The sequence below is a fragment of the Anguilla rostrata genome, chromosome 16 (assembly GCF_018555375.3).
Source record: "Anguilla rostrata isolate EN2019 chromosome 16, ASM1855537v3, whole genome shotgun sequence".
Taxonomy (NCBI): domain Eukaryota; kingdom Metazoa; phylum Chordata; class Actinopteri; order Anguilliformes; family Anguillidae; genus Anguilla; species Anguilla rostrata.
Window position 1 is genome coordinate 6,879,134 of NC_057948.1, and position 26,393 is coordinate 6,905,526.

At 46.4% G+C, this 26,393-nt stretch overlaps 2 protein-coding genes across 3 annotated transcripts in view; both read right to left on the bottom strand.

Annotated features, from left to right (window-relative positions):
• Window positions 1-9,988, bottom strand: part of prmt3 (protein arginine methyltransferase 3) — a 58,019-nt gene extending 48,031 nt beyond the window's left edge. Inside the window, exons 1-9 of the mRNA XM_064313018.1 lie at window positions 9,835-9,988; window positions 9,299-9,416; window positions 9,055-9,137; window positions 8,777-8,826; window positions 8,017-8,122; window positions 6,383-6,560; window positions 5,264-5,417; window positions 3,012-3,077; window positions 1,798-1,919 (exon numbers count right to left, since the gene is read on the bottom strand). Coding sequence (XP_064169088.1) covers window positions 1,798-1,919; window positions 3,012-3,077; window positions 5,264-5,417; window positions 6,383-6,560; window positions 8,017-8,122; window positions 8,777-8,826; window positions 9,055-9,137; window positions 9,299-9,416; window positions 9,835-9,850 — 893 coding nt within the window. The 5' untranslated portion in view covers window positions 9,851-9,988. The remainder of the gene's footprint in view (window positions 1-1,797; window positions 1,920-3,011; window positions 3,078-5,263; window positions 5,418-6,382; window positions 6,561-8,016; window positions 8,123-8,776; window positions 8,827-9,054; window positions 9,138-9,298; window positions 9,417-9,834) is intronic.
• Window positions 9,989-12,050: 2,062 nt separating this feature from the next.
• htatip2 (HIV-1 Tat interactive protein 2) lies at window positions 12,051-25,023 on the bottom strand. 2 transcript variants are annotated; one of them, XM_064313021.1, is made up of 6 exons: window positions 24,922-25,023; window positions 18,575-18,764; window positions 17,929-18,036; window positions 15,619-15,756; window positions 15,456-15,517; window positions 12,051-13,303 (listed from the first exon to the last, which is right to left on the bottom strand). In XM_064313021.1, the coding sequence occupies exons 1-6, from the start codon at window positions 24,954-24,956 to the stop codon at window positions 13,087-13,089; spliced, it is 750 nt and encodes a 249-aa protein (XP_064169091.1). In that variant the 5' UTR covers window positions 24,957-25,023; the 3' UTR covers window positions 12,051-13,086. The 2 variants fall into 2 exon arrangements, with proteins under 2 accessions (XP_064169091.1, XP_064169090.1); XM_064313020.1 differs by lacking the exon at window positions 24,922-25,023 and adding an exon at window positions 18,990-19,186.
• Window positions 25,024-26,393: the final 1,370 nt, after the last annotated feature.

Consider the following 26,393-nt stretch of genomic DNA (forward strand, 5'->3'; position numbering starts at 1 on the left):
CCTGATTTTGGCCTACACTGCAGCCAACAGCCCCTCCCCCCCCCTCCTCCTCCTACCCACGGGACCCTAAACGCCAGCTCCACCCACTCCCTGACATCCGGGTCAATGGCTCTCGCTCGTCCAGACCGCAGGGCTCCTCCACCCTGGTTCCACAGCGACGGGACGACCTCCCCAAACCTCCCCCGTTCCTCTACGCACCACTCGGCCCCTGGCGTGGTCTGAAGACGCCTAATCCTCAGACCGTATCTGGATCGACTCCATCACCGCCGTACAGGACACTCTCGATCTTAGGATCGCTCTTATCGCACACATCCCTCTATCTGGATCCCCTAGCACGTTCACATCACGCTCGCATCTTCGTCCAGCACTTACGGTATATTGCGCTCGCGTCGTTATCTCGATGCCGTAGGTCTACCACGTCTTGTCGTCATGCCTCAGTCTGGTCTGAATCGCCTACGTTTAACTGTGCGAACTGGACTTGATGTTCATGGCCATAAACAACTGCTACATAATGTGTACTGTACCTTATCGGATCTGCGCGCAGTAGCTGTTTCAATGACCTTCGGTATGCACTTATCGTGGCTTCGGATGAAAGCGCCTGCCAGATAAATGTCACGTAAAGCAATGCAGCGGAAAGCAACGCAATGTAAACGTAATGGAAGTCGCTCTCAATAAGCGTCTGCCGCACGCACACAACGCAATGCACTGTAAATGTTCTGAAAGCTATTGTTCTTATCCGTTGTCTGGAGAGCTAACACCAGAGGTGAACCGTTCGACTGGGGTTTGCGCCAATGTATTCCGAGCTGACGCAAAATGGCCTCAGAATGTTAGTGGGATGTTTTGTGAATGTTATAACACAGCCACGACATGGCGGCAGAATTGTGAGAACACTTTGTGTTAGTCGGGTTATCATTAAGGATTTGGGATGGCAGGTATGCCATCCCGCCAAGTTACGCCTTGGCGGGGGCATGCCCCTTACCTATACAGCACCGAGAGTTTGGCACTTTTCAGGGTTCCCCACAGAAATAACCACAACAGCCACAGATATAATTTTCTACATTTTTTTTGAGCACTCATCACTTGCATACTTTCTTTCACATTGTTTTTTTTGTTCATCTTTATCAAGGGTGGAAATAATAAAGGACTCCTCCTGTACTGGTGTTGTGAAGATAACATAGTTCTCTACTGCAGGGCCTAGAGACCGGGAGCCAAAGCTATTCGGGAGACTCAAAAGCAGTTTCACAATCGGCCTCTACAGACGCCACCAAGAGGACAGTGCTAAATTACTGCGTGACTGCAACATACGAGGCCAGCTTCAAACATTACATTACATTACAGGCATTTAGCAGACGCTCTTATCCAGAGCGACTTACACAACTTTTTACATAGCAGTTTACATTGTATCCATTTATACAGCTGGATAGATACTGAAGCAATGCAGGTTAAGTACCTTGCTCAAGGGTACAACGGCAGTGTCCTTACCCGGGAATCGAACCTGCGACCTTTCGGTTACAAGCACAGTTCCTTACCCACTGTGCCACACTCCGTCCTGTATATGAGGAAAAACCAGGCCAACGGCAAAAGCTGCAGTCCCTTCAAAATGGAGTATTTCATAGGGAGGGGGCTGATGCATTTTCAGTGTGTCGGGCTTCATATCAGTCAGTAAAACGGCGCTGTATTCGCAGGTGTGTGTGTGAAAGCGTATGAACAGGGACACGGTAAGAAAGCGCGACAGCGCTAATCGCGGCTCCAGCGCGCCGCACGCCACCCGTGCCCCCCCGCCCCCGCCCTCCTCACCGAACGATGTCCATGGCCTGGTAGACGATGTCCGACTGATCCACGGCGACGACCCTGCTGGCCCCGCACCTGGCCGCGAACATGGAGAGGATCCCCGTCCCGCAGCCCACGTCCAGCACCACCTGCAGGCGGGAGGCGGAAGTGCGCTTTTTTATACCGCTCACCTCAGCCAGTTGTCACACTCGATCAGACGTCACCTGACACGCCCGGGGAGTGACCATTCCTCGGTTTAATTTTAGATTTTTTTTTACCAATTAATCAGGGAATAGCTATTATTATTATTCAGGCCATAAATGACTCAGTCGCTCCCCTTTTTGGGGGGCTCAGGCCTGATTTTCGCCCAATTTTCCTTTCCGTTTTCTCTGTAAAGTGTCTTTGTGACAGTGTCGCTAAAAAGTTCCATAGAAATAAAACTGAATTGAATTGAATAAATGCAGCAGCCAGAGGCAAATGATGCAAGTATTAGGGACGGACACACACACACACACATACCCCACACTCACACACACACACACACACACACACACACACACACACACACACACGCACATAAAGACCTTTTATAGCTGGTAGCAGAAGAGAGCATTCAGCAATAAATGTGCTCAGCTAGAGGCCCCCAGAGATATTTTGGGTGCAGAGATCAGCATTTCAGAATTAATCAGGAAAATTCCAGAAAAACCTCATCCCCACGTGCACCCTCCACTCCCCCCCAGCAGGGGGAGGAGTTTCAGCAGAACTGCCTGCCGTAAATCATAATGATGGGGCCTGATTGGCCGGGGCAAACGCCTCACCCCAGGCGACAGTCACCCGATGGCCAAGATAACGCACCCCCCCAGAACCCCCCCCCCCCCATTCAAGATCAAACCCCGCCAGCTCCGCATCCAAGAGGGGTTTTAACCGGTCGGTTGTCGTCGTGGTGACGGATGACCGCGGCTCTGGCGCAAGCTACCGCACCGACAGCCCGGGACGTGCCTCCCCCCCCCCCCCCCAAATCCGCCCCCCCTCGTCCCCACCCCCGTTATCAGGGCCGTGCAGTCCCAGCCCGGCTGCGGAACATTCCGGAGCGTAATAAAAATCCGGGCGCATTAAATCAAGCGCTGTCAGTGGCGCCGGCGCTAACCCAGATAGCGGGTCTCCGCGCGGGACCCCTGCCGCGGTACAGCGGCCCGCAAGGGGGCGGACCTCAAGGCCGGCCCCGCCCCCGCCCCGCTTACCTTGCCCTTGAAGACGTCGGGATTGAGGTACGCGAAGTCCCGGTAGCTCTCCGTCCGCACCTTGTCCTGCGTCGCCCCAGGGCAACATGGAACAAAAACACAAATTAAAAAAATCAGCCATCCGAATCTCCACACGAGGAGAATAACACAAACACGACAATACACACGAGCTTTAAAATGAACAGTCAGTGTCGTGCACTGCAGAGGAACAGCACGTCTAAGCACAACTGACACAACTGCTGTGCTCTGGGCGGCGATGCCAATTCTGCCAACACTCTGGGGTCCCCGACTTTATCAAACCGCAATAAATGCCGTTTCTTTCAACGCGCACTTGGTGCAAAAATGAATCTGTTGTACTGGATGTAAATGCATGTCGCCATCTGCACTTGCGTTGCATGAAGAAATGACCCACACGTGTGCTTTACGAGCATTGTAAAGCTTCGTAAATCTACCGGGCCTAAACACGCAATAGAAATGCAGTCCTAGGGTCACCTGACTTGTGCTGAGTGTATGAAATAACTCCAGCTTTAGAAAGCTCCCCCCCCGCAAACACCCCCCCCCCCCACGAGCCAACTTTCACATATTCAGTAATAAAAAAATTTTTAAATCTCAAAACGTCTTTGTTCGCCATCAATTGAGCCGAACCTTCAGGCGGAAACGCGCCGAGGACGGCGTCCCGGGCGAAAGCAATTACACTTTATTCATCCCTGGCACCTTATCTAACGCAGCCGCCAGGCGCTATAAAGACTAATAAACCGTCGTCTGGAAAGGGGAAAAAAAAAAAAAAAAAACCACATCCACACCTCCCGCGACGCGGGCGAAGGAAGGAGGCCGGCCGCGCGAGTCATCGCCCGGGTTCCCTGCTGCCCTGACCCGAATGAAGCGGCTCCGCTTCGCGCTCCGCGGCTCCCCCCCCGGTTACACGCTCGTGACATTATGGGGTGTCGGCGTGACGCCGGAACGAGCTTCGCCCGCCGCTTCGCTGGAACTCGTTATATAACCGCGAGGCGGGTGGCGGAAACGTTACCCGCTAACGGTTTCGGTCCCCGAGAGAATACGCGGGGAAGCGGTGTGTCAGCGGAAATTATAAAACGAGACCTTTCCTCGGGTCGGACGCGCGAGTTCGCTCTCCGCAGGTAAATAACACCGACGAGCGTTCGCCCGTACGCGAATTTAAACGAACGACGTGCGTGTGAAACTCGCGGGTAATGCACACCCGGGCGCGGGTGGAAACAAGCACGCTAACCCACAGCACACCGACGCAGACCTACCGAGACTAGAGGCCTTTCTCAGGCAGCGGGTCGGGGTCCAGAAACGCTAATTAACCTGCCAATCAAACTCTGCTCATATTCGGGGGGCGGGGCAACATGTCAGCAACGACCGGCTTTGTTTAATTACACGCCGCCCAGCCTCGACCCAGAGAGCAAATAATTAAGTTAAGGCCGGAGTCTATTTGCGTCCGTTTACACATTAAAATTCAACCAATAAATTATTTGAGAGTAATTTTTGCTCTGCGTTTATATTTCGATACCTACTCCTATTACCAGTTTATCAGAGAGAGCCGATTTCATAAGGAGCGTGTTTCTAGAACGTTCCTCTCAGGTCTGAGGAGAAGACGCGTGTTCGGGGTTTCACGGTGTGACAGAAGGAGAAGTGGAAAATGGCCGCGGCAGCCGGAGAGGAGAGTTCTGCGGAAGCGGACCGGAGGACGAGCCGGAGCGAGAAGTTCCGTCTGGATTCGGAGGGAAGCGGGAGGGAGGCGGGGCGGCGGGGGTTAGGGAGGGGGGGAGGAGTTAAAAGTGCGCAAGTCTCTCTTTATGGGGTCCGGCGCACCGACAGGAGTCGTGTTGGGGGCGGGGGGGGTTGGGGGGGCGGGGGGGGAGGCTCTGACATCCCGCCTCCGGAGGGCTCACGCGGAGGCACGGAGGCGGACCGCGTCACGATTCCGAAGTCCGCCAGTCGCGCGGAAGCTGGTTTCCTTCGGGGGGGACAGTTTAGGAGTCACGCTCCGTCCGAGAGAAACGCCTCGTTAATATTTACCGCCGCCCGCGAGAGCGGGGAACAACGACCCGTCCGCGGGAAGAGCCAAGAGCCGCGCGGCCAGCCGCGTTACTGCGGCAACGCGGAGGGAGCGTCGGGAGCCGGACGCGTCGCGCTCGAGTACAGCGAGCGCTGTAGCTACAGGACCGCTGCCGCAGCCCCCCACCCCCTTTCCCCCCCTCGCCCCCCCCCTACTCCCGGCAGTCTCGCACCTTCAGCATCTCCTCGTGGATGGCGTAGTGGCCGTACGAGCTGAAGTAGGCCTCGTCCTCGTCCTCCCTCAGGCCGGCCACGGCCCCGCCGCTCGCCGCGCCGCCGCCGCCCCCGCTAACGTCCGCGCTCATCACCAGGCTCTGAGCCAGCTGCCTGTAATCAATTACAAACGCACCCTTCAGGCGGGGACAGCCGAGCGTGAAGAGGAGCCACTCTGCGGCAGAGGAATATCCCTCCCCCCATTCACACCCCCCCCCCCCCCACACACACACACACACACACACACACACAAAACCTCCCCTACCGCCTTTATGAGCTCACTAGCTCCTCCTGGTGGTCAAAGAAAGGGAAATGCAACTCAACTGAAATGGTCAGGTAATTAATGAACTGGACACCCTCTGCTGGTGAAAGGGTGGGATTACAGTTTGTAAGGTATTTGGCTGAGGCATTGCTAGATGAAAGGCACTCAAGACTGGACTGTGAGGCCAGCAGTACTGCGGTTTTTCATTCGTCCCCTCTGGTCAAGGACTGATTTCGATTTGGGACAAGAGGACTGCTGACTGATTTAATCAATGCCCATTGGCACAACCTTAGTAATTAATCATGCAGAGTGCAGACAAATGTTCTCTCCTCTAAAGAACAGTGCCTTAACAGATACCAGACTGTGGGGCCCATCCATGCACTAGAACAGCGCCTTAACAGATACCAGACTGTGGGGCCCATCCATGCACTAGAACAGTGCCTTAACAGATACCAGACTGTGGGGCCCATCCATGCACTAGAACAGTGCCTTAACAGATACCAGACTGTGGGGCCCATCCATGCACTAGAACAGTGCCTTAACAGATACCAGACTGTGAGGCCCATCCATGCACTAGAACAGTGCCTTAACAGATACCAGACTGTGGGGCCCATCCATGCACTAGAACAGTGCCTTAACAGATACCAGACTGTGGGGCCCATCCATGCACTAGAACAGTGCCTTAACAGATACCAAAATATGTGGCCCAGCTGCATAATCTGTTCAGCATTAGTTAAGAACATTCTAATCCCATATTTGTTATGTTTCACCTTAAAGTGTTAGTAATAAAAATGATAGTAAAGTGCTTTATACTGACTTGAGCCGGTGGAGGTCCTCCATAGCCCTGGCCAGGGCCTCTTCAGCCCTCTGGGCCCTCTCCTCGGCCCGCTGGGCCCTCCGCATCAGAGAACCGGGGGACTGGGGCTCCCCGTTCTGCTCCAGCCAGGGGCCCGCCCCCTGCCCCCCGCACTCCGCCCCACACAGATCCTCTATGTCTGAGGAGAGAAAGAGCGGGAGCCTCATTCAGAACAGCCCAGAGACACTTCCTCACAAACAACGGCTGTTCAGTACAACCCAGAGACATCCTCACTAACACCAGCTGTTCAGTACAGCCCAGAGACATCCTCACTAACACCAGCTGTTCAGTACAGCCCAGAGACATCCTCACTAACACCAGCTGTTCAGTACAGCCCAGAGACACTTCCCCACTAACACCAGCTGTTCAGTACAGCCCAGAGACATCCTCACTAACACCAGCTGTTCAGTACAGCCCAGAGACATCCTCACTAACACCAGCTGTTCAGTACAACCCAGAGACACTTCCTCACGAACACCAGCTGTTCACTACAGCCCAGAGATATCATCACTAACACCAGCTGTTCAGTACAGCCCAGAGACATCCTCACTAACACCAGCTGTTCAGTACAGCCCAGAGACATCCTCACTAACACCAGCTGTTCAGTACAGCCCAGAGACACTTCCTCACTAACACCAGCTGTTCAGTACAGCCCAGAGATATCCTCACTAACACCAGCTGTTCAGTACAGCCCAGAGATATCCTCACTAACACCAGCTGTTCAGTACAGCCCAGAGACATCCTCACTAACACCAGCTGTTCAGTACAGCACAGAGACATCCTCACTAACACCAGCTGTTCAGTACAGCCCAGAGACATCATCACTAACACCGGCTGTTCAGTACAGCACAGAGGCACTTCCTCACTAACACCAGCTGTTCAGTACAGCCCAGAGACACTTCCTCACTAACACCAGCTGTTCAGAACAGCCCAGAGACACTTCCTCACTAACACCAGCTGTTCAGTACAGCCCAGGGACACTTCCTCACGAACACCAGCTGTTCAGTACAACCCAGAGACATCCTCACTAACACCGGCTGTTTAGTATGCCCAAGTAAATCTAATATAATACATCTGAACTTTCTACATTTACAAAATCTAAGTCTATCAGACCAAAAATCTAATCTAAAATAAATCTAAAATAGCTCTGGAAAGAGATATTTCCAAGCACGCACTTTGTTATGAAAATACCTTTGAGCATTTATGATACAATTACACACATGTATACCAAACACACATGCACATGGATATAGTAGATACAGTAAAATCTGTATTGTTATTTGTCACGAGTTTAGATTTATCTACTGTTAGGACTCGGTGAGGACTACATGAGGGTCAGTTCTGTCCCAATACGTAAATAGAACAGGAAGAGGGTGCACTTTCTTTTACACGTAACAGCATACATGGAGTTTTTATGAAATGATTTCAATGTTTCATGGAAGAAGAAACTTTCTTTCTTTGTGCTTCACTGTGACACACCACACGGACAGAGACATGTAGAAATGAACTGCCTTGGCGGTGTCACGTGACCGAGAAGCATGGCGGTGTCACGTGACCGAGGAACAGCGGTCCAGCCGAGCGGTCGGCTCTCGTACCGATCTGTAGCAGTGGATCATCTTGAAGAGCCGGCCTCATGTAATCTTCACTGTCCCAGGGGAGAGATCCCTCTCTGGCCAATAAGAGACTCTCCCCACTGCACTTCTACAAATGAGAAACAACACAAACAAAGAAGGACTCAGACCAAAGCAGCCCCGCCGCAGTGCAGTCAGCATCGAAGACTCCCATTCGCTCAATCTGACTGGACTTTTTTGTGAAAAATTAACTCTTGAATGCCCAGCACTTAGTGAGCTTGAATTGGAATGACCCAGAGTTGACCATCAGTACATCTCCATATTCTTCCAATGCACACTTCCACACTGATATCCAGAACCTCATCTATATCAATAATTATGCAGGACAGGCCAAATATTAGATGTATAAATGTGGTGTAAACTAGATTTTTTTCCCCCCCCCAAGAGCACAATTAAAATTAAGTTATTAAATATTTACCCATAGCCTGGTCACAAATGAGTTAAACAATGCTAAGAGTTTGTTGATTGTGAATAGGGACACAAGTTTGTCTCTACTTGATTTCTTGCTTGTACTTAAGTTCTCTGCCAACAAGAGGGCAATAGCCTTTTTTAGCAAACGATCAATGATTATCCCAATTGTACCAGCCGAATCATCTACCTTCATAAAGCAATTACCACTGATTAAGCCCAGAAGACTACTGTCAGCAAAACACAGAAGAGAAACTACAAAAATTAAATTTTACTTGGAAACTGAAACGGTGTGCTTACTGTTCAAATCACTTACCACAGACCGTACGTAGTTTATCAACTTGATATATCCATAGTCATCCAATTCTGTAATAAGACATTAGAAATGCTGGTCATAAATGTACCAATGCCCAGCTGTGTAAACTTGAATGGGGGCCACACAAGTTCATAAGCCAAAAAATTTAGGAGCACACTAATGCATCTCAATTAGTAGATCCTAAATTATTTTTCCAGTTAGTACATCCATTTTCAGGAGCAAATGCTCCGAAAATGGGAGCACTGTAGAGCCCCGAGGTTATGTGCATAATCACTTACTGTATTTCCTCAGCAAGCCGGCAACGTCCACATCATGCTCGGATTTACAGTGCGAGAGCGTGTCTTCAACAGAATTTAACAACCTGATAAAACAAGGGTAAATTCAAATTCAAGTCAATTCAACTGCAACTAAAAAGCCGCAATCACTCAGATACAGTTATATCTGGTCAAAATTAATTCTCTAGTTTATATTGTTTATTATTATCTTTAAGCACATGTCGAGACTGAAATTGCAACAGCTCACCTGTCACAAAATAAACATAAAACTTTCAGGTTGCTGTCAGGACTCTCCTCCATCGACTGCCACTGGTCGTCGTCATCACTATCCGACAGGTCGGGAATATCATCAGCACCGTCATTCTCTTTCAGAAGCATAGCAGAACAAATAAACAAACAAGAGTATTTTTTAAAAACTATGCAGTTAGCTTGCTAGATGACGAACTTAAAATGACTGTTTTCTGAACGCTATAATTCCACAATACAATTTCAAACGAACTCTTCTCTATTCAGGACTAAAAACTAGCACACAAGTACGTAGTACAGCCAGAAAACGAACAGTAGCGGATTTTCTTGTGATTCTGAGCTTCATCGCTTGCTGGATGGCATCCTAAAATAAGATGCTTCTGGTAGCGAAATGCTAACTGGACGATAACTAGCTGCTTTCCCCCAGCAGAAGGTCGATTCATTATATGTTGATCTACAGAGGCATGCGCAGGTCTATCTCTCTTAAACGGTCACATTATTGTTATCTATCTAGTTAGAGGTTTCACGTGTAGTTACCCATGTACTGCGCCATGCTGTCTCATTGAATAAGCTGCTTCCGGGTCGCGCTCAGGAAAAATAAACACAGCGCAGTGTATTTCCACTGAGTCACCACAGGATGCCGCTGTTTCCCATGAACAGTCACTAAAGATTTACTATTAGGTCTGTAGAACATGACAAAACCTCAAGTGACTTTTAAGTATCGCAATGCATATTATTCATAGGTCTATTATTTTAAGACTACACGTTTTTATCATCCTAATTCAACAACAAAGTATATTTGTGGCTTTGTGCCATTCAAATGTTTGTTTTTGCTGTTCTATATATATTTCAAATTAAACTGCAAATGCCGAATCGCAAATATGTTGCTGTAAGATTACTGTGACGGCACTGTGAACGTAACTCTGATTCCAGAAAATAATTTTTGCCTGCAATGACAGATCATGCACTTATATGAAGTTGATCATAGTCTTTTATACTGATATGTATGTCTTTATTTCCATTTTTATGTAGTGTTTAACGGTAGGACATGTTGCTTAAGATAGCACTGACCTATCATATTGTTCCTGGAGTGTGTGCAGGTGGAGACAGTGACCTCAGAAACAATAACATTCGCGGGGGTTTTCTCTTGTGAAAATACCTGTGGCAAACTTGTGCAAATACTGGATTCAATTAAATTTTGTGAAACGCAGTCCTGAGAGTAGCCTATGTGTTAAATGGTCAATGGATGAGACACACACAGGGTCAATGGCTTGGCTCACCACCTTTTGATGATAGGCACAAAATAAGTGCAGAATTTAAACACCTTAATAAAAATGTCAAAAAAACAAGCAGCATCATTTTAACAGAAAAGGACATATTCATGGTTGTTGCAAGAATGCATTGAATATCTTACCTGGCAAAGGACACATTTGACCGTCAAATCTGGCAAAAATTAAGTCACAGTGCTCGATAGCATACTGCAATTACTACAGATCAGAAGAGCACTTTACCATTTAAGGGGTGACATCACTAATATGTGATTTGAAAGTTCTTCACTGAACATTCTAATGATGATGTAACAATCACAACTGGTAATTGAAAGTAATGGAGCTCTAAAACACTGACTTAGAATTACTTTTTTAATTCCAAAAAACCTGACTAGGTACAGTACCATACAACAATGACTATGAATCAGAACAGCACTTGTGTAAAGTGTAATTTTCTATACTTTTTTTTATTTATGTTTTTTTACTTTTCTCAAAATTTTGGGTTTTATATGAAGTCTCACTGGCCTTATATGACCCATAGAGGGCAATAGGTAGCAACAGCCATGACTGGCAGTGAGCCCCACACACAGCTTAGCATGGCTGGTTATGGGGGTGTCGCTGTCTATACAGCCCTCCTAGGTTACCTTAGCACCCAGACTCCACATCCATCAGGCAGGCCGGGGGTGGAGTTGCAGTCATTCATCAGTCCACATTGAGTTTAATCCCTAAATCCAGACATAATTTTTCCTCATTTGAATCCCTTAGGATGAGCCACGTACTTAGCATAAGTAACCAATAGCAAGCATCATTTTGTGTTAGATTTTGTGTCATCACTTCCCCAAAAGCCTGTGAAAAGCCCAGCGCCGAGATAGGTCGGAGTAATGTTCCAACAGGACACTGTTTTACTCCCATTGAAGTGGATGAGCGGACCAAACTGGTCTATAACCTCACTGCATGTCCGCATGGTCCAATCCAAACAAAAATGCTTAAAGAAGTTCCATGCAAGGCATATACGTAAAATCATTAACACATCCCTGTCAACAAAATGTTATAAATCTAACACTTAAGAATCCTCATCTTGGTCCTGATGATCTAAAAACTACAGACCTCTCTCAAACTTCACTTTCCTCTTGAACATACCAGAGACAGCTGTTGTTAAGCAACTCGGTGCCTCTCTCACACACCGGATTGTGCAAAAATGCACTGTTGAAATGGTGAAAAGGTGTTACGAAATCCACCACTGATGCTTCTGAAACATGGAAGGGAATCAGTCTCAGTCTCAAAAATTTGAGTCCGGATTAGAAACCCAGCTTTACTGTGAAGCTTATCATCAGTCACAGTCTAGATACAGAGCTGGGAGAAGGGTATAGTGGGCATAGTGTATGATGCAGCAAAAAGCTTGACATGGTTTACTGTGAAAATGCAAACCCTTTGAAACGTACAGTAGTTGCCATTTTGTAATTCTGTCACTAATATTGACCGATATTTTGGCGATATCATATCCCATTTATTACGTTTTTACAACTCCGAGTACAGCATCACGATATACAAATAATGAAATCGGTCATCGGTCACATAATGTTGATGAATAAAGATTTGCGCACACTGTACAGAAAGCAAAATGGCAGACTCACAAAATGCAACGCAAGATGAGACATTCATGTATTGAATCTGAATATCATATGTATTTTGGTCAGAAAAAGAAATGTATGTACAGTATATGGATATGTTATCTGTGTGCACCATGTAAAATTCAATTAGTGTCTTCTCCGTCAAAGGCAGACATATACTAGGTATTCAAGTTCAGTTATGACATAAAACAACATTTATGCATACAAAATAGTCAAGGCACTCATTTCTGTTCCCGTTCCAACCCGACCAAAGTGTAAAATGAAACTGCCAGGGAGAAAATGCAAACTGTGATTGAAATAACGTCTGAAGATCTCAGCATTATAGGGTTCTACAACACCAACATCTTCACTGTAAAATAAACTCTTATAGACCACCTGTAAATAATGACGTTCCGTTTTGACTCTGCTAGAGTTGATTTAACACTAGTAATTTCCCGGTGCGACTCACACAGCAGATTACACGCCGTGAATGACTTTAAACGTTAACCTGGATGGAGCAAAAAACGAAGCCACTGCACGGGGATTTTAAATTCTAAATTTCGATATCTCAGCACACAGAGCCCCAGAACCATAAGCTCCCGACTGCATGTGCTACTTCTCACACAGCAAAAATGGCAGGGCGGCAGTGTAGCATAATGGCTAAGGAACTGTTTTTGTAACCAAAAGGTCGCAGGTTCAATTCTCAGGTGGGACACTGCCGTTGTACCCTTGAGCGAGGTACTTAACCTGCATTGCTTCAGTATATATCCAGGTGCAGTGTAAATGCTATGTAAAAGAAAAATGCTGTGTAAGTCGCTAAATGCCTGTAATGTAATGTCCAGTGTTAAACTCAACTCTAGCAGAGTTTATAAGAGTCCCCCCCCTATGGCCACGGTTGGGTTTGGTGTTTCCTATTTCTCCGCGACCTTCCCCAGGTTGTAAATGGCCTTGTTCTCCAGGATCTCCGCCTTGGCCTGGCCCTCCAGCAGCGTGTTGGCCACCATGGCTCGCACCACCGACGCGATGGGGATGGACATGGCGGTGGGGAAGGCGGCCGACAGGGGCGCCAGGAACTTCCGGGCCAGCCACTCGGTCGGCCTGGACTCCTGCCGGTCCACCATCAGGACCCTGCGAGAAAGGTGAGGGAGAAGGTGAGGCGGCGGACGTCGCGGACATTTCCTCACGCGGTTTAGCTGCGCCGTCGTAGCGTAGCCCCCCCCCTCCTGGGGCTCTTCCATTACACTCAGGCCCTCTGCGAACGCATCAGTTAATCTCATAATCATACAGCTCCTAACCTTCTCCTTCTCTGTTTTCTTCCCTGGGGCTTCTGCCCCCGTGCCTTCTCCTGGTTCAAGCCCAGGCTGTGGCGCAACCTGGAGGCCTAGACCTGACCCCTCTAAACTGGACAATAATGTACTTTTCTTTCCTTGGACCAGCTAGATCAACACGTCAGTCTGTGTGGAGGAAAAATACGTTTGTGCGTAGAGAATGCAAACTGCTACTGGAAAATTACCGTGTGCCTATTGTAAAACAACATCTATCATGAGGATATTCCTGTTATTGCGAAAATGTTCTGGTAGTACCAACACATGTAACTGGCCCGGCCAGGTCCAGCTCCTCCAGCATCCCAGCTGAGGATTTACTTTCTTGGTCTTTTGTGCACGAACAAATCTCCAGCAATAAAACGAAACGAAAATCATAACTGCGCTCTCGGTGTGAGCTCCCGGTCTCAGCCCCGAACTGTGGAGAGCAGCACACCTTTAAGCACCTGGGCTGATTAGCTAACGCAGCCTTGGTGCGTGTGCTCTCTCCACCAATCCCCCTCTCTGACGGACCAAATGCCACACCCACGTGCAAATGTGCTCCCGTAGGACCCCATTATATTTCTAACACACTGCACCTAACAACCAGGAAAACTGTCAACAACAGATTCTGTGTTGTGAAAAAAGGGCCTAGCTTTGAAGGTCTGGATCGAAAGGAGGGGCATTTCCCAAAGCTTTCCGATACGGAGAAAGCCTTGCTTATTGTGGCTCCCTACGTTCTCCAAAAGAATGTTCCAGTTCCAAAAGAAAGAGACTGTTGCACTTGTTGTAAGTCGCTCTGGATAAGTGCGTCTGCTAAATGCCTGTAATGTAAAAAATGTAATGTTCAGTAACAACCAGGAAAGCCTCAAAAAAGGACATGCAGACCTTCACAGCATTTAATGCACTGTTTTATGAACTTTTTAAAACTTGCTGTTTAACTACAGCTACAACGCTGGAGCAGTGTAGTGGTAAGAATCAAGGATGCAAAACATGGACATCGTGGAGCTGGTATCAATAACTGATACTTTGCTGGCCGTATGGGCCAACACCAATGCCAACCCCTCCCTGTTTCAAATTACAGAACAACAACAAACTGCATCCAAGCTTCAACATCCATAGAGGAAGAAGATCAGCACATACATCAACTTATGAAGGACATTATATTACACTGCATTACTGTCATTTGGCAGATTCTCTTACCTAGTGCAATTTATAATGAGAAGACAAGAGCATAAATCGGGGTTCAGAGCAACAGTAACCCTGGAGGTGGGAAGCAAATACTCACGCCGCAAATTTGAAAACCTAGGACTGACTGTAAACTAGTTAAACTTGTTAGGGAAAACACGAGATGATTGCACAACAGCGATATGCACAACTTAGCAAAACAACGAGAGAGCAATGCAGAAAAATATCAATAACAAGCAATATTACAACTTGACAGAAGTACAGAAAACAATTTGTAAGTTTGGCCTGTAAAAATGATTAAATTTATAATGAATAATTGCGCCATCATGTTGTCCATAACCTTTGCTTATCAGGTGGTATCAATAAGTTAGATTTTTCTATGATCGCAGGTACCGATATGACCCAGATATTATTGGACATCTCTTATGAAAATCAAGGCTAATGCTAAGTGATGTAGCCCTTACCGTTTACCATGAAAAGGAGTTAATTAATACAGACTTATGTATTTATCCACTTAAATATGCTCCTTATTTTTGAATTGTAACTGTAAGGGAAATGAGCCTGTAAATCCCGTTTGTTCATGAAAATAAGAACAAATACACTTTTACAGAAAAAGACTCAGCTGTATACTGCTAAACAGCAAACACCTCATATAGTGTAACACACCATAACAAATAACAGTGCAGTATAAACGCAGGCATTATTCAGGAAAATAACCTAGGCCAATAAAAATCCGTTCGCATCCGCAAAGCAACGTGCATTTCTGCAACGTGAGAAAACGTGATACTTACGCAGGCCTGTATATCGAATATCTTTCGAACCCCAGCTCCCCGACGTCCGCCTCTACTTCTCCCTGCAAAAAAACAACCGTGTGCCCCGTTCAGGAAAACCTGTAAGATTTTTTTTACACGGATGATTTCTGGGACTGGGTTTGAACGCTCTCGATCCCCGCACCTTCACCCTGAGGTAGAGGAAGCCGCTGGTCTTGTCCGCCCCTTTGGAGGACTCCAGGTGGAAGTGGCCGCAGCCCCCGGCTTTGGCCAGCTGCGCCGACTTCAGCACGTAGTCGTGGTCCACGCGGATGAAGCCTTCCTGAGGAAGAGATGAGGAAACGGCCCATTTATAACACACAATTCCCTACTGAAATTCATCGGGCTTTAAATGTCCCCATTATCTAATACAAGAATGGGGTTACAGGAAATGCATGATGGGAAATGTAGTCTCGCTCGATGTTTTAAAAAATAATAATAATGTGTGAGAAAGACACAAACGATACAGCCTGTGACAACACGTACGTTTTAAATTATGCAAAACGAACAAATATAATAAAATAACTTCAAATCTGCTTATGAAATGTATTTAATTCGTTTTTTTTCAAAATACTTGAAAAACAAACAAAATATGACACAATGATAATGCATTAATAAATAATGCACAATGTCACACCAACACACAGCCTGCGTTAATGTCTCCCGATAATAAAGGACCAGTTTTAAGTTCTCGTGCGTGCTAACAGAGCACGTTAGCACTTCTTTCTTTTTTTTTTGCACCGGGGAGCTGACAGGATCCCACCGCGGGCTCCGATTGGTGCGTTTAAAAAAAAAAGTTTGGGGACGTTAGGGCCCTGCCAAACAGAAAGGGCCTCGCCTCATTATAATCTCATTCACAGGCCCCCGCAGAATGAAGAGTGGATTAGGCCGAGCCCCTAATTATTTTGGCTTTAGTTCTGGATTAGCCCCTCTGTACGCTCGACTCCGATTCACAGGCGGCCATCTGACGAAATGCGAACTGACATAAATGCCGCGGCTCGCTTTCAATCCGATTATGCAGTTAAGTCGCCTCAATGGCGGCCCGGGGCCCGGGGACGCTGGCGAGAGAACCCTCCTTTCCTCCGCCCCCCTCCTCCCCGGTACGCGGGAACCCACGCCACCACCCCCGTAGCCCCCCACGCCACGCCCGTCAAACCCGCCTCAATAGGGGCCCATTCAGAGAGGGGACGCAGCGCACACACTGGCCCCCGCGTCACCCCCCAAATATTGTTTTATGAGCGCCAAACAGACTCGCCGCCCTCCCCTAAAGAAAAAAAAATTTCACATCTTCTGTCGCTCCGGGGCTGGAATTTTCTCTGCTTTAAAAAAAAAAAAAAAAAAAAAAAAAAAAGGTTAAAGGAGAGAATGGAAAATAGAAAAGAGAGAATTCTACAATGACCGTCTTGTGTCCCACCCTCCCCTTGCCACCCCCCCCACCCCACGCCAACCCCTTCTCCCCCCGAATGCCCTCCCCCCCGAAGAATTCTAAAGGGGCTGTGAGTATGTGTGCGAATCTATTCTGGGCCAGGACGGAACTTCAAATACGTTTCGCTGTAATACACTCCGCAGGTTCCAGCACACAATGGCAGACCGGGTTGGGGGGGTTGTGTTTGGAGGGGGGGGGGGGGCGGAGGGGGTGAGCACGGTGCCGTTGACACGGTATCCTTCTTTCCTGGGGGGGGGGGGGCAATGTATACAAACAGGCCACGGAAGCCAGGCTCCAACAAGAGCTGGGGGCTGGCCTGAAAGGGAGAGCTTTTTCCCACAATCGAGGTGACGCTGCACCCAGGGGAACGACTCGACCGAAACAACCCCACCCCCACCCCCCGACGCCGCGGCTCCCGTGAGAACCGCTACCGTCACTGGCGAGCCCTTCATACGGACAAATTCAAAAAGGTGAGCGTCTGGGTCCGGTTCGGCCTTCCACTTCGATGGAGACTAGAGATCCTACAGTTCACCGACCCATTTTTCACGAAAACGTGAACGTACTTCGAAGTTGCTGGAAAACTTAAGAATCTAAGTTATAGTAGGGACTCTACCTGTAATTACTGGTACGAAGAGGACAGGCTACGCTATCACAAACAGAATCAAATTTCTATCTTCCTTTGGTCCGGTGAAAAAAAGCTGCAGGCCCTTGCTGTAGAAGGTGTGATGCTGTTGGTACACTGCAGCCTCCATTTCTGACACGCCTGGGTCATTCCAACTCACCCAGAGTCTCTGCTTTTAAGCTTTTTTATTATTTCCTGTTGACCTGTGACCTCACAAAGGTCAACAGAGAAAGTGACCTTGCCCAGAAAACCCATCCAGAATTCAAGTTAGATGCCACAATCACGTTCGGTGCCTCGCTTTTACTCACAACAGAACCTTCGAGAAAGAAAGTACAAGGCACCGAAGATTCCGTAGGGGGACGTAGGTTCACGTGTGCATTTCGAATTTGCGAAGAAAAAGCACTCACAGTTCCTGCTTTGGCTTTCGTTGTCCCCAGACAGCAGTATCCCACGTCGTGGCCTTGAAAAGCAGCGGCGTAGTCATCAAGCTTCTCAAAATCGACCACCTCCTGAACCTGAGAACATGCAAACCTTAAATGCACAACCTCTCTGTCACTGCTGCCCATTCAGGTGCAGGCCTAACATTTGACCCATTCTGGTGACTCTTGGCTTTTCAGTGCATTTCTGCCACTGAGGTGATATTTTGCACACTGAATCATTTTAAACTTTCAATTTAGAAAATTTCTGCCCACTTAGGGCATTAGCTTAACTTCTCATTTGCACGTGCTTTTAGAACAGTGGCGGCATTTTGCGTAAATTAAAAATGATGATCCGAGTTATGCCAGACAATAAGCGGTTCGCTGAGAACTAAGCACTTAATTTCAATAAATGGTCCGACAGGTACTCGATAAAATGTTCTACTCATTAACTCTGTGCTGCCTCGTTGTTCAACTGTGAATTGAACTGTGCATAAACTCCCAGCAGGAACATGAGCTCAAAGACTGGTTTCATAAAAATAACAGAAATAATAATAAAAGTGAAGAAACACTAATGAGCCAGTTTTACACAAATTCAGAGTGGGCACCCAGTAAAGATAATTTCATTGTGACTCACCAGACTTTCGTACGCTTTGTCTTCAAAGGTTAGCTGTCGTCTCCCAATCAGGGTGATCCTCGAGAAGATCTTTCTGTTTACAATCTCTTTCAGCAGTTCCTTACCCGTCTCCCCGGAAGCGCCCAGAATAAAACAGCTTTTATTTTTTTGCCTGAAATTCTCCTCCAGCGTCTTCATATCATGCGCCATTCTGTAACGTGTGACAGATATCTTAAAATTATTCAAAATTCGCGATTGCATGTTGGAGATGTCTCTTTATGGGAACCATTTCTCCCACAGGAAGCACAAATAGAGCATGACTCAGCAATATCTATCACCTGTGTAAACCGCTAACATTTGCTCAAACCAACTGTATGGCTATGACGTTCAAACATAATGGACATACAGTATAACATAAGTCGTTAGCTAGTCTTACCTGGGATACGTTGCTGACTCTGAATTTTCCAAGTGATAAAAAATGACTGCAATTAAAACAACTAGAACGGTAAACAGGCCTACAACTGTACCGCAGCTGCAATCGAGAAGTTTCATAATAACGAAGTCTTTTTAGATAAGCGGTGAGGTGCCATGGAGAACCGTCGCTTCCTGGTTTGTGCCATTACCATCCGGAAAGAGCATGCGCCAAATACGAAACGCAGGGCACGCTAAGCTCAAAATCATCAGGAATGAAAACAGACTAGAGCTGTGAACTTTTCCCGTGATTCGTATACAAGTTTCCACAAATTCATTACTATAAATATAGCTTAAAAAAATGAAATATGCGATAGACTGGGCAGATGCAGTTGACAGTTCATTTCATTGTTTGTAGGCTATGTCTCCAAAACACAGGACTTTATATAACACTATATCACTCGGTATTGGGAAGCAAGCCAGCATGCAAACATAACAAAATACTAAAGTCATAGTATTAGGCTACAAATAAATATTTGTGAACTAAAAAATAAAATGAATAGCAAAGATCAGCCACTTTCAGGGCAGCGAATCATAGTTTCAGAAAGTATAGCTGAAATGAATAGTTACTGTCCTGTGGAGCTACCGAAAATCTGGAACCATTTATTATGCCGATGTACAAACTGTAAAACATTAATCTTTGATTTATACCGATTTTAGCCCATGACATTCGTCTTACATGTTGAATTTACGCGTTTCTGCCAGCAGAGGGCACTGTCGACATTTGTCCAAATATAAAATCTCAGCTTTGCCTGTCGGTTTTGTGTGACCCAAGTAATCTCCTACGAACTAGGGAGGCAAGTTAGCATACCGTGACAGCTGCGGTTTACAGAGAAATTAAGCAGTTTACCCGTATGTGCTATAACGACTACACTGTTCTTTTAATGTTGAGAAAAATACAATGTAACAGTGTTAATTTGCATTAATATTGAATATGTTACATAGGCCAACTAATGTTAGTACCAGTGCTAAATAAATTAATAAAAATGTCAGGTGCGCCTTTCTACTTACATGACCTTTCCACTTAAATTTCACTAACTGTTCCAAAGGAGTCAAAATATACTGCCTAACATTTCACACGCATTAAGCATGACATGAAGATGAACCAGTCTCTATATCCATGTCCTGAGTTCATCTGTTACAATCACTTAGGATATAAATTTATAGCCAGTGATCTTTGCCAGCACCTGTTTCTTTTTTTTATTCATGAAAGAGTTTGAACTGAACCATTTGTCGCTGACCTCCTAAATCTAGACACCGTCGTTTTCTCATCGAAAAATTCCTCTCGGGTTTCGCTCTTTAAAACGAGTCGGGCACAAAAGAGGATGTGCTCATCCTCGTTACGCCGCTCACATTGCGGGGAACACCACGCTTCGTGCACGCCTGTCTTTTATCGGAGATGAGTCGCGGATGAGTCGCGGCAAACACGCATGCAGACTTTCTCGGATGAAATTCCGACACGGGGGTCGTGAACCTCAGCTGTTTGAGAGCCCAGCCATTCTCCAGAAGCCGGAGGCAATGTTGTCTGAGTTATGAAGGGATGCAGGCGATAGACTTTATTTAAAGCGGTGTTCAATTAGTAATATTCACTTTTTAAAAATATGATCTGTATATTCCAATTGAAAATTGAAATACAATTATATTACTATTGCTGTTGTTCTTCATCTTCTTATTTCTTCTTCTTCTTCTTTTAGGGACTTATCTGGTCATATGAAAGTGTTTGATGCAAAATAAAAGGTGCCCCCCCCCATAAAACAAGACCAGTTAACCCACAAACAAGAATAAACAGAACTATTTTGTTAAATATTGTCATCCCATTTTTTAAAAACTTTTGAACAACTTAGCAGTTGTGCTGCAGTCACTAAAGAGTGCCCTGCTGCAGTCTCCCGGTTGGATTACGTAACCGGCGAAAAACCAAAGCGAACCGAGAGAGAGGCGGCAGACCGTCACGGGGGCGCGGAGGCGCCGGAGCCGCCGCCCGCCCCAAACGTCCTCCGCCCCCCTCATCGACCGCGCGCCCCTCTCCAGAATAGCTGCTCTTTTCCCCCGGCCCGCCGCAGTCGACCTGAGGCCCCGAAAAAAAAACAAGAGCGATCGAACGGCGCGCATTCTAAAACCCCCCCCCATCCCGCCGCTCTCCGCGGCGTGCCACGCGGGGAGGCTGAGCCGGGGCCTCTCAGGAGGACGAGTCCCGATCTTCGGGGGGCCTTCGGGGAAAGACGGTGGCTCTCCCAGGCCTCCTAATTAAAGCGAAATGTCACCCCATTGTTCTTAGCAGCGGGTACTAATTGCCTCCGGCAGCGGGGAAGCGGCTGCAGTCGGGGCCCCTGTCGGCTGCACGTGTTGAGTCATTGTCATTCATCGATCAGCTGACGGCGTGCGGGTGAGCAGTCCTTTCGGAGTCGGCTTGGGTGCGCGAGGGCGGTTCGCGCCTTAATCCCAGTCCCCGGGCCGGCCACCTTTAACCCTTTGAAGAGCCGGTTATTTTTTTGGAATGTTTCTTTCTTCAGAATTCCAAGTCAGTGTTCTAGAACTCCATTGCTTTCAATTACCAGTAAGTGATTGTGACATCAGCATTAGAATGTTGAGTTAAGAACATTCTAATCACGTATTTGTGACATCACAACTTAATTATGTGCTACTTTCATTAGCTCTCGCTTCATTTGGTTATCAGTAGCATTCAATAAAGAGCTTTGTGAAATTTGTTTTTGTGGATTTCATATCAGATACTGTTTAGCACATGCACATGCACACAACACTCAACAGAGTAAGCACACACTCACATGTGCAAGCACACGCATAACTCCCAAAGCAGAGTGACTTAGAGCTTACATGTTCATACAATACAGTACCACTGGGTAATTTGGGTAATGATCCAACACTACCCCAGAGGATTCTGGATGAATTGTCAATCTTCCAGCGTTCCTCCTCTCTGCTTTTCTTGATTACCTCTGTTCCTCTCTCATATCTCCTCAAAGTCATTCAGAACAGAATTCTCCCGGTACTTCCTGTCTTAACCTCATAAGACCTGGCAATTCATTTTTGTCCCCTGCAAAGCACATGAGTCTCTGGCCTTAATCTCAAGAACCATATTTACACTACAAGGGAAATTCGATAAAAAATAAATATTCTGGAAAGTATTTTCACTGCAACATGTTTCTGTCATCCAAGACTTATGTATTCTGTCAGAAATGAAAATAACTTAACTTTTTTTTCTACTGGGTCTCAGGGAGGTTAATACACTTCTTAACTCCCATCTGGCAACCTCACATTCTGCTATAACTTCTAGCTGTATTTCCTGTTTTAACACAATCTTGCTAAAGTTACACTGGAATTGGGTGTTATGGTCAGATGAGACCAGACACATGAGCAGCGGGTTTGGAAGAAGTACACTTATATTGAGAAGGACATCATCCCTTTATCGGGAGTATTGGATTTTTAATGCTGTTTAGTTGTTCTGCATCTATTGGCCCTAGGGGCACTGGTTTGGGTCAATGGGACGAGGAACTACAGTGAGTACAATGCATTTTGGGCAAAAACCTGGTTTCCTGTGCCAGGAAGCATAAACACGACCAGAAAGGGATTGTAGGGATCATTGTTTTTCAGCAAAACAATAAATCCAAGCATACCTCAATGTCCACAAAGAAATAGTTAATTGACCATAAAATTAACCAATAAAGCCTGATGGAAGATTTCTGGTTTGAATTGAAGATGGCCATCCACACAAGCAGACTGATGGATCTGAAGGATATTCAAGAATTCCATATGGGGGAAATATTTATTTTTTGGAAATAAATGTAAAATTTAAAATTACAAGTGTTATTTTGGTTTATTCCATTGAATTATAACAGAAGTCAAATATTTTTAGATAAATATAGATGTTTGTTGTGTGAGTGAAGTTGCAATGTGATAAAAACATTAATCTGGTATATGTTTGCAGTGTGACTGAATTTAGAACGGAAAAAACATTAATCTGATAGATGTTTGCTGTTTGAGTGAAGATGTAATGTGATAAAAACATTAATCTGATAGTTTGTGTGTGTGTGAAGTTGTAACGTGATACAAACATTAATCTGATAGATGTTTGTTGCGTGAGTGAAGTTGTAACATGATACAAACGTTAATCTGATAGGTGTTTGCTGTTTGTGTGAAGTTGTAACTTGATACAAACATTAATCTGATAGATGTTCGCTGTTTGAATGAAGGTGTAACGTGATACAAACATTAATCTGATAGATGTTTGTTGTGTGAGTGAAGATGTAATTTGATGCAAACATTAATCTGATATTTGTTGTGTGAGTGAAGTTGTAACGCGATACAAACATTAATCTGATCGATGTTTGCTGTTTGAGTGAAGTTGTAACATGATACAAACATTAATCTGATAGATGTTCGCTGATTGAATGAAGTTGTAAGGTGATACAAACATTAATCTGATAGATGTTTGCTGTTTGAGTGAAGTTGGAATGTGATACAAGACATTAATCTGATAGATGTGTGCTGTGTGAGTGAAGTTGTAATGTGATATAAACATTAATCTAAAAGATGTTTGCTGTGTGAGTGAAGTTGTAATGTGATATAAACATTAATCTAAAAGATGTTTGCTGTGTGAGTGAAGTTGTAATGTGATATAAACATTAATCTAAAAGATGTTTGCTGTGTGAGTGAAGTTGTAATGTGATATAAACATTAATCTAAAAGATGTTTGCTGTGTGAGTGAAGTTGTAATGTGATATAAACATTAATCTAAAAGATGTTTGCTGTGTGAGTGAAGTTGTAACGTGATGTCACCGCCTCTCTGACATGCGGCGCTTTCATCGCGGCCCGCCGAAACAAAGAGGCCGCGCAGCTCCAGGCCCGGGAGCCTTGGGCTCCAAAGCGCCGCGCTAATGATCCCAATTAATGGAGCCTGACAGCACAATCTGCTGGTCATTGTTCCCCCATTGCGGCTCCACCGGTGGCACAAGGCAGGCTGGGACGGATCACACCCCCCGTGGGCGGAGTCCCGCGCAGCTGACCCCATTGTGAGGATTAGCTCAATTAAACCTGGCCCTTCGTCGCCACAGCCCCGCGCCAGAGGGGACCCGGCCGTCCGATGATGTGTCATTAACGCCTGACTTTCTGACGGCCGTCCGGGGACCCCCGGGCACCGCGGGGGGAGGCGGAGCCGTCTGCGGCTTTGATTGTCGCCTGTCGGTCAGTGTTAACAATGGCGGTGTGACGCCTGCCCCGCCCCCTCCCCCCTCCCGACCAATCCCTCTGAGGCCGTGAACTTCTGGCAAGTTCGCCTATTTAACGCTGTCATATTTCACTGGCAATTTCCTCAAAACATTGAAGCCTGCATTAATTGCAGAAAAAGATACATTATACACAGGGCCTGATTTACTTAGATCTTTATTTTGCACTAGCCATTGGTTGTGTTATTAGTTATTAGTATATTTGTATATTTGCCTGTGGTAAAAGGTTTTGCACATGTTGAAGGTCTTAGTAAATCAGGGCCATAGTGATAAGTTAACATGCAATAGTAATGATTACATAAGCTGCAAAATGTGTAACCAAAGTTTAAGATGTGCTCATAGATGGTATTGAAATATGTGCTGAAAAATATACAGCAAACAATACAATAATACATTCAAATATATGGAAGCACAAATATATTCTTGTCTTATTATTGTGTTGTAGTATTCCAGACATTCATACAAATGAGAAATTATGCTCATTGTGCAAATAAATTGGATATTCATATAATTTTAAATGTATTTTTGCTGCATAAGCATTTTAATTCTGCATTTTTGCAGATTTGCAATGGCTTACCGATTTCTTTGGTAACCAAAGCTATACTGAGGTAGTAGAGGTAGAACAATCTAGAAATGTGTGTTTGTGGCTTGAAACAGTACCTGTTGGTTGAAAATGATGACTTTTCTGACATCATCCCTCCCTCGCTCTCCTGGCTTGGTCATCCAATCGGGGAGCCAGCTTGCCCCAGTTGGCCTGTCCCATGCAGAGCTGGGACCCTAAACAAGAACGTTATCATGAGGTAAATAAATAAATAAAAATGTGTTCCAAAAAAAAAAAACTTTAATTGGCTCAGGGACGGTTGTGGGCCTAAATAACTGCATAGAACAGTGGTAACCAACCCTGTTCTTGTAGATCTACCATCCTGTAGGTTTTCATTTCAACCCTAATTCGGCACACCAGACTCTACTAATTAGCAGCTGAACAAGATCCCCAGCTGTTGAATGAGGCGTGCTTTGTCAGGGTTGGAGTGAAAACCTACGGGACAGCAGATCTCCAGGAGCAGCCTGGGGTTGGTTACCGCTGGCATAGAGCGCTTACGCTGGCTCCGGTCCCACAGTATCACTGTAACAGTAAGGAGCTTTGGGCCTAAGACCTGCAGTTAAGCGGCGCTGAGACCGGATTTGCAGGGCCCAGAACAATGCGGTCATTAAATGAGCAAACAGATTACGGGGCGGCTCAGAGCCGGGGTCCCCCGGTGAGGAGATGGGTCCCCCGGGGCCCCTCCCAGCAGGTACACCTAATGCCGGCAGAAAGCAGGGAACATCTGTCCGGCCCGCCGCGCTCTGGGGGCTGGGGCTTTCTCAGTGGGGGGGGCGGGGGGGGCTCATTTCGCTGCTAATGTGATGACATCGCCCCACAGTGCCCTGCGTTTGCCTACGTCATTGTCCCCGAAGCCTGCCATTCAGGGCCTGGGGTAATCTCCTCCTGTTCCGTGTATGACATATGTCCCGTGTGAGGGTCCCCGCCCCGCCGCTGGGCCGCTGTGGAGGAGCCTAAATCTGGAAACGCCCCTCGTGGAGTCACCGTGTAACCTCCAGCAGGAGCAGGAAGACTAATGCAATGCTCTAATGTGTTCTCTCTGTGCTGTACCCTGTACTGTTCTCTGTACTGCATGCTCTCTATTATGTTCTCTGTTCTGATCTCCGAACTGTTCTCTGCATTGTGAGCTGTTCTCTGTTCTGTTCTCGACTCCGCTCTCCAATAGTCTTCTACTATTCCTGTTAGCATTCACCTCAGCTGTGACCTGTTCGACCCGTTTTATTTGCTGTCTGCTACTTTACACCAGGCTGGCCAGTGGAGGATGGGCTCCCCCTCTATAGCCGGGTTCCTCTCGAGATTTCTTCCCATTGGGGAGTTTTTCCTCTCCACCGTTTAAGGGTTTTCTCCCCACTGGGAGGTTTTAGCTTATGTACCTGCTATTTGGGGGTTCAGGCCTGATGTTTGCTCTGCTTGCTTTTTTTGTTCTCTCTTGCCTTACTACTCTGTTAAGCATCTGTGTGACAGCTCACAGTATACGCGCTACACAAATACAATTTAATTGAACTGAATAATTTCTTCCCCATACTGTTCC

Excerpts from the sequence above, each read along its gene's own strand:
- htatip2 (XM_064313020.1), bottom strand. The coding sequence starts at position 19,105 with ATGAAACTTCTCGATTGCAGCTGCGGTACAGTTGTAGGCCTGTTTACC. Across the intron at positions 15,757-17,928 it reads CGAAAGCCAAAGCAGGAACT|GAAGGCTTCATCCGCGTGGA; the intron begins GTGAGTGCTTTT and ends TCTCTTCCTCAG. Across the intron at positions 15,518-15,618 it reads TCCTCTACCTCAGGGTGAAG|GGAGAAGTAGAGGCGGACGT; the intron begins GTGCGGGGATCG and ends GTTTTTTTGCAG.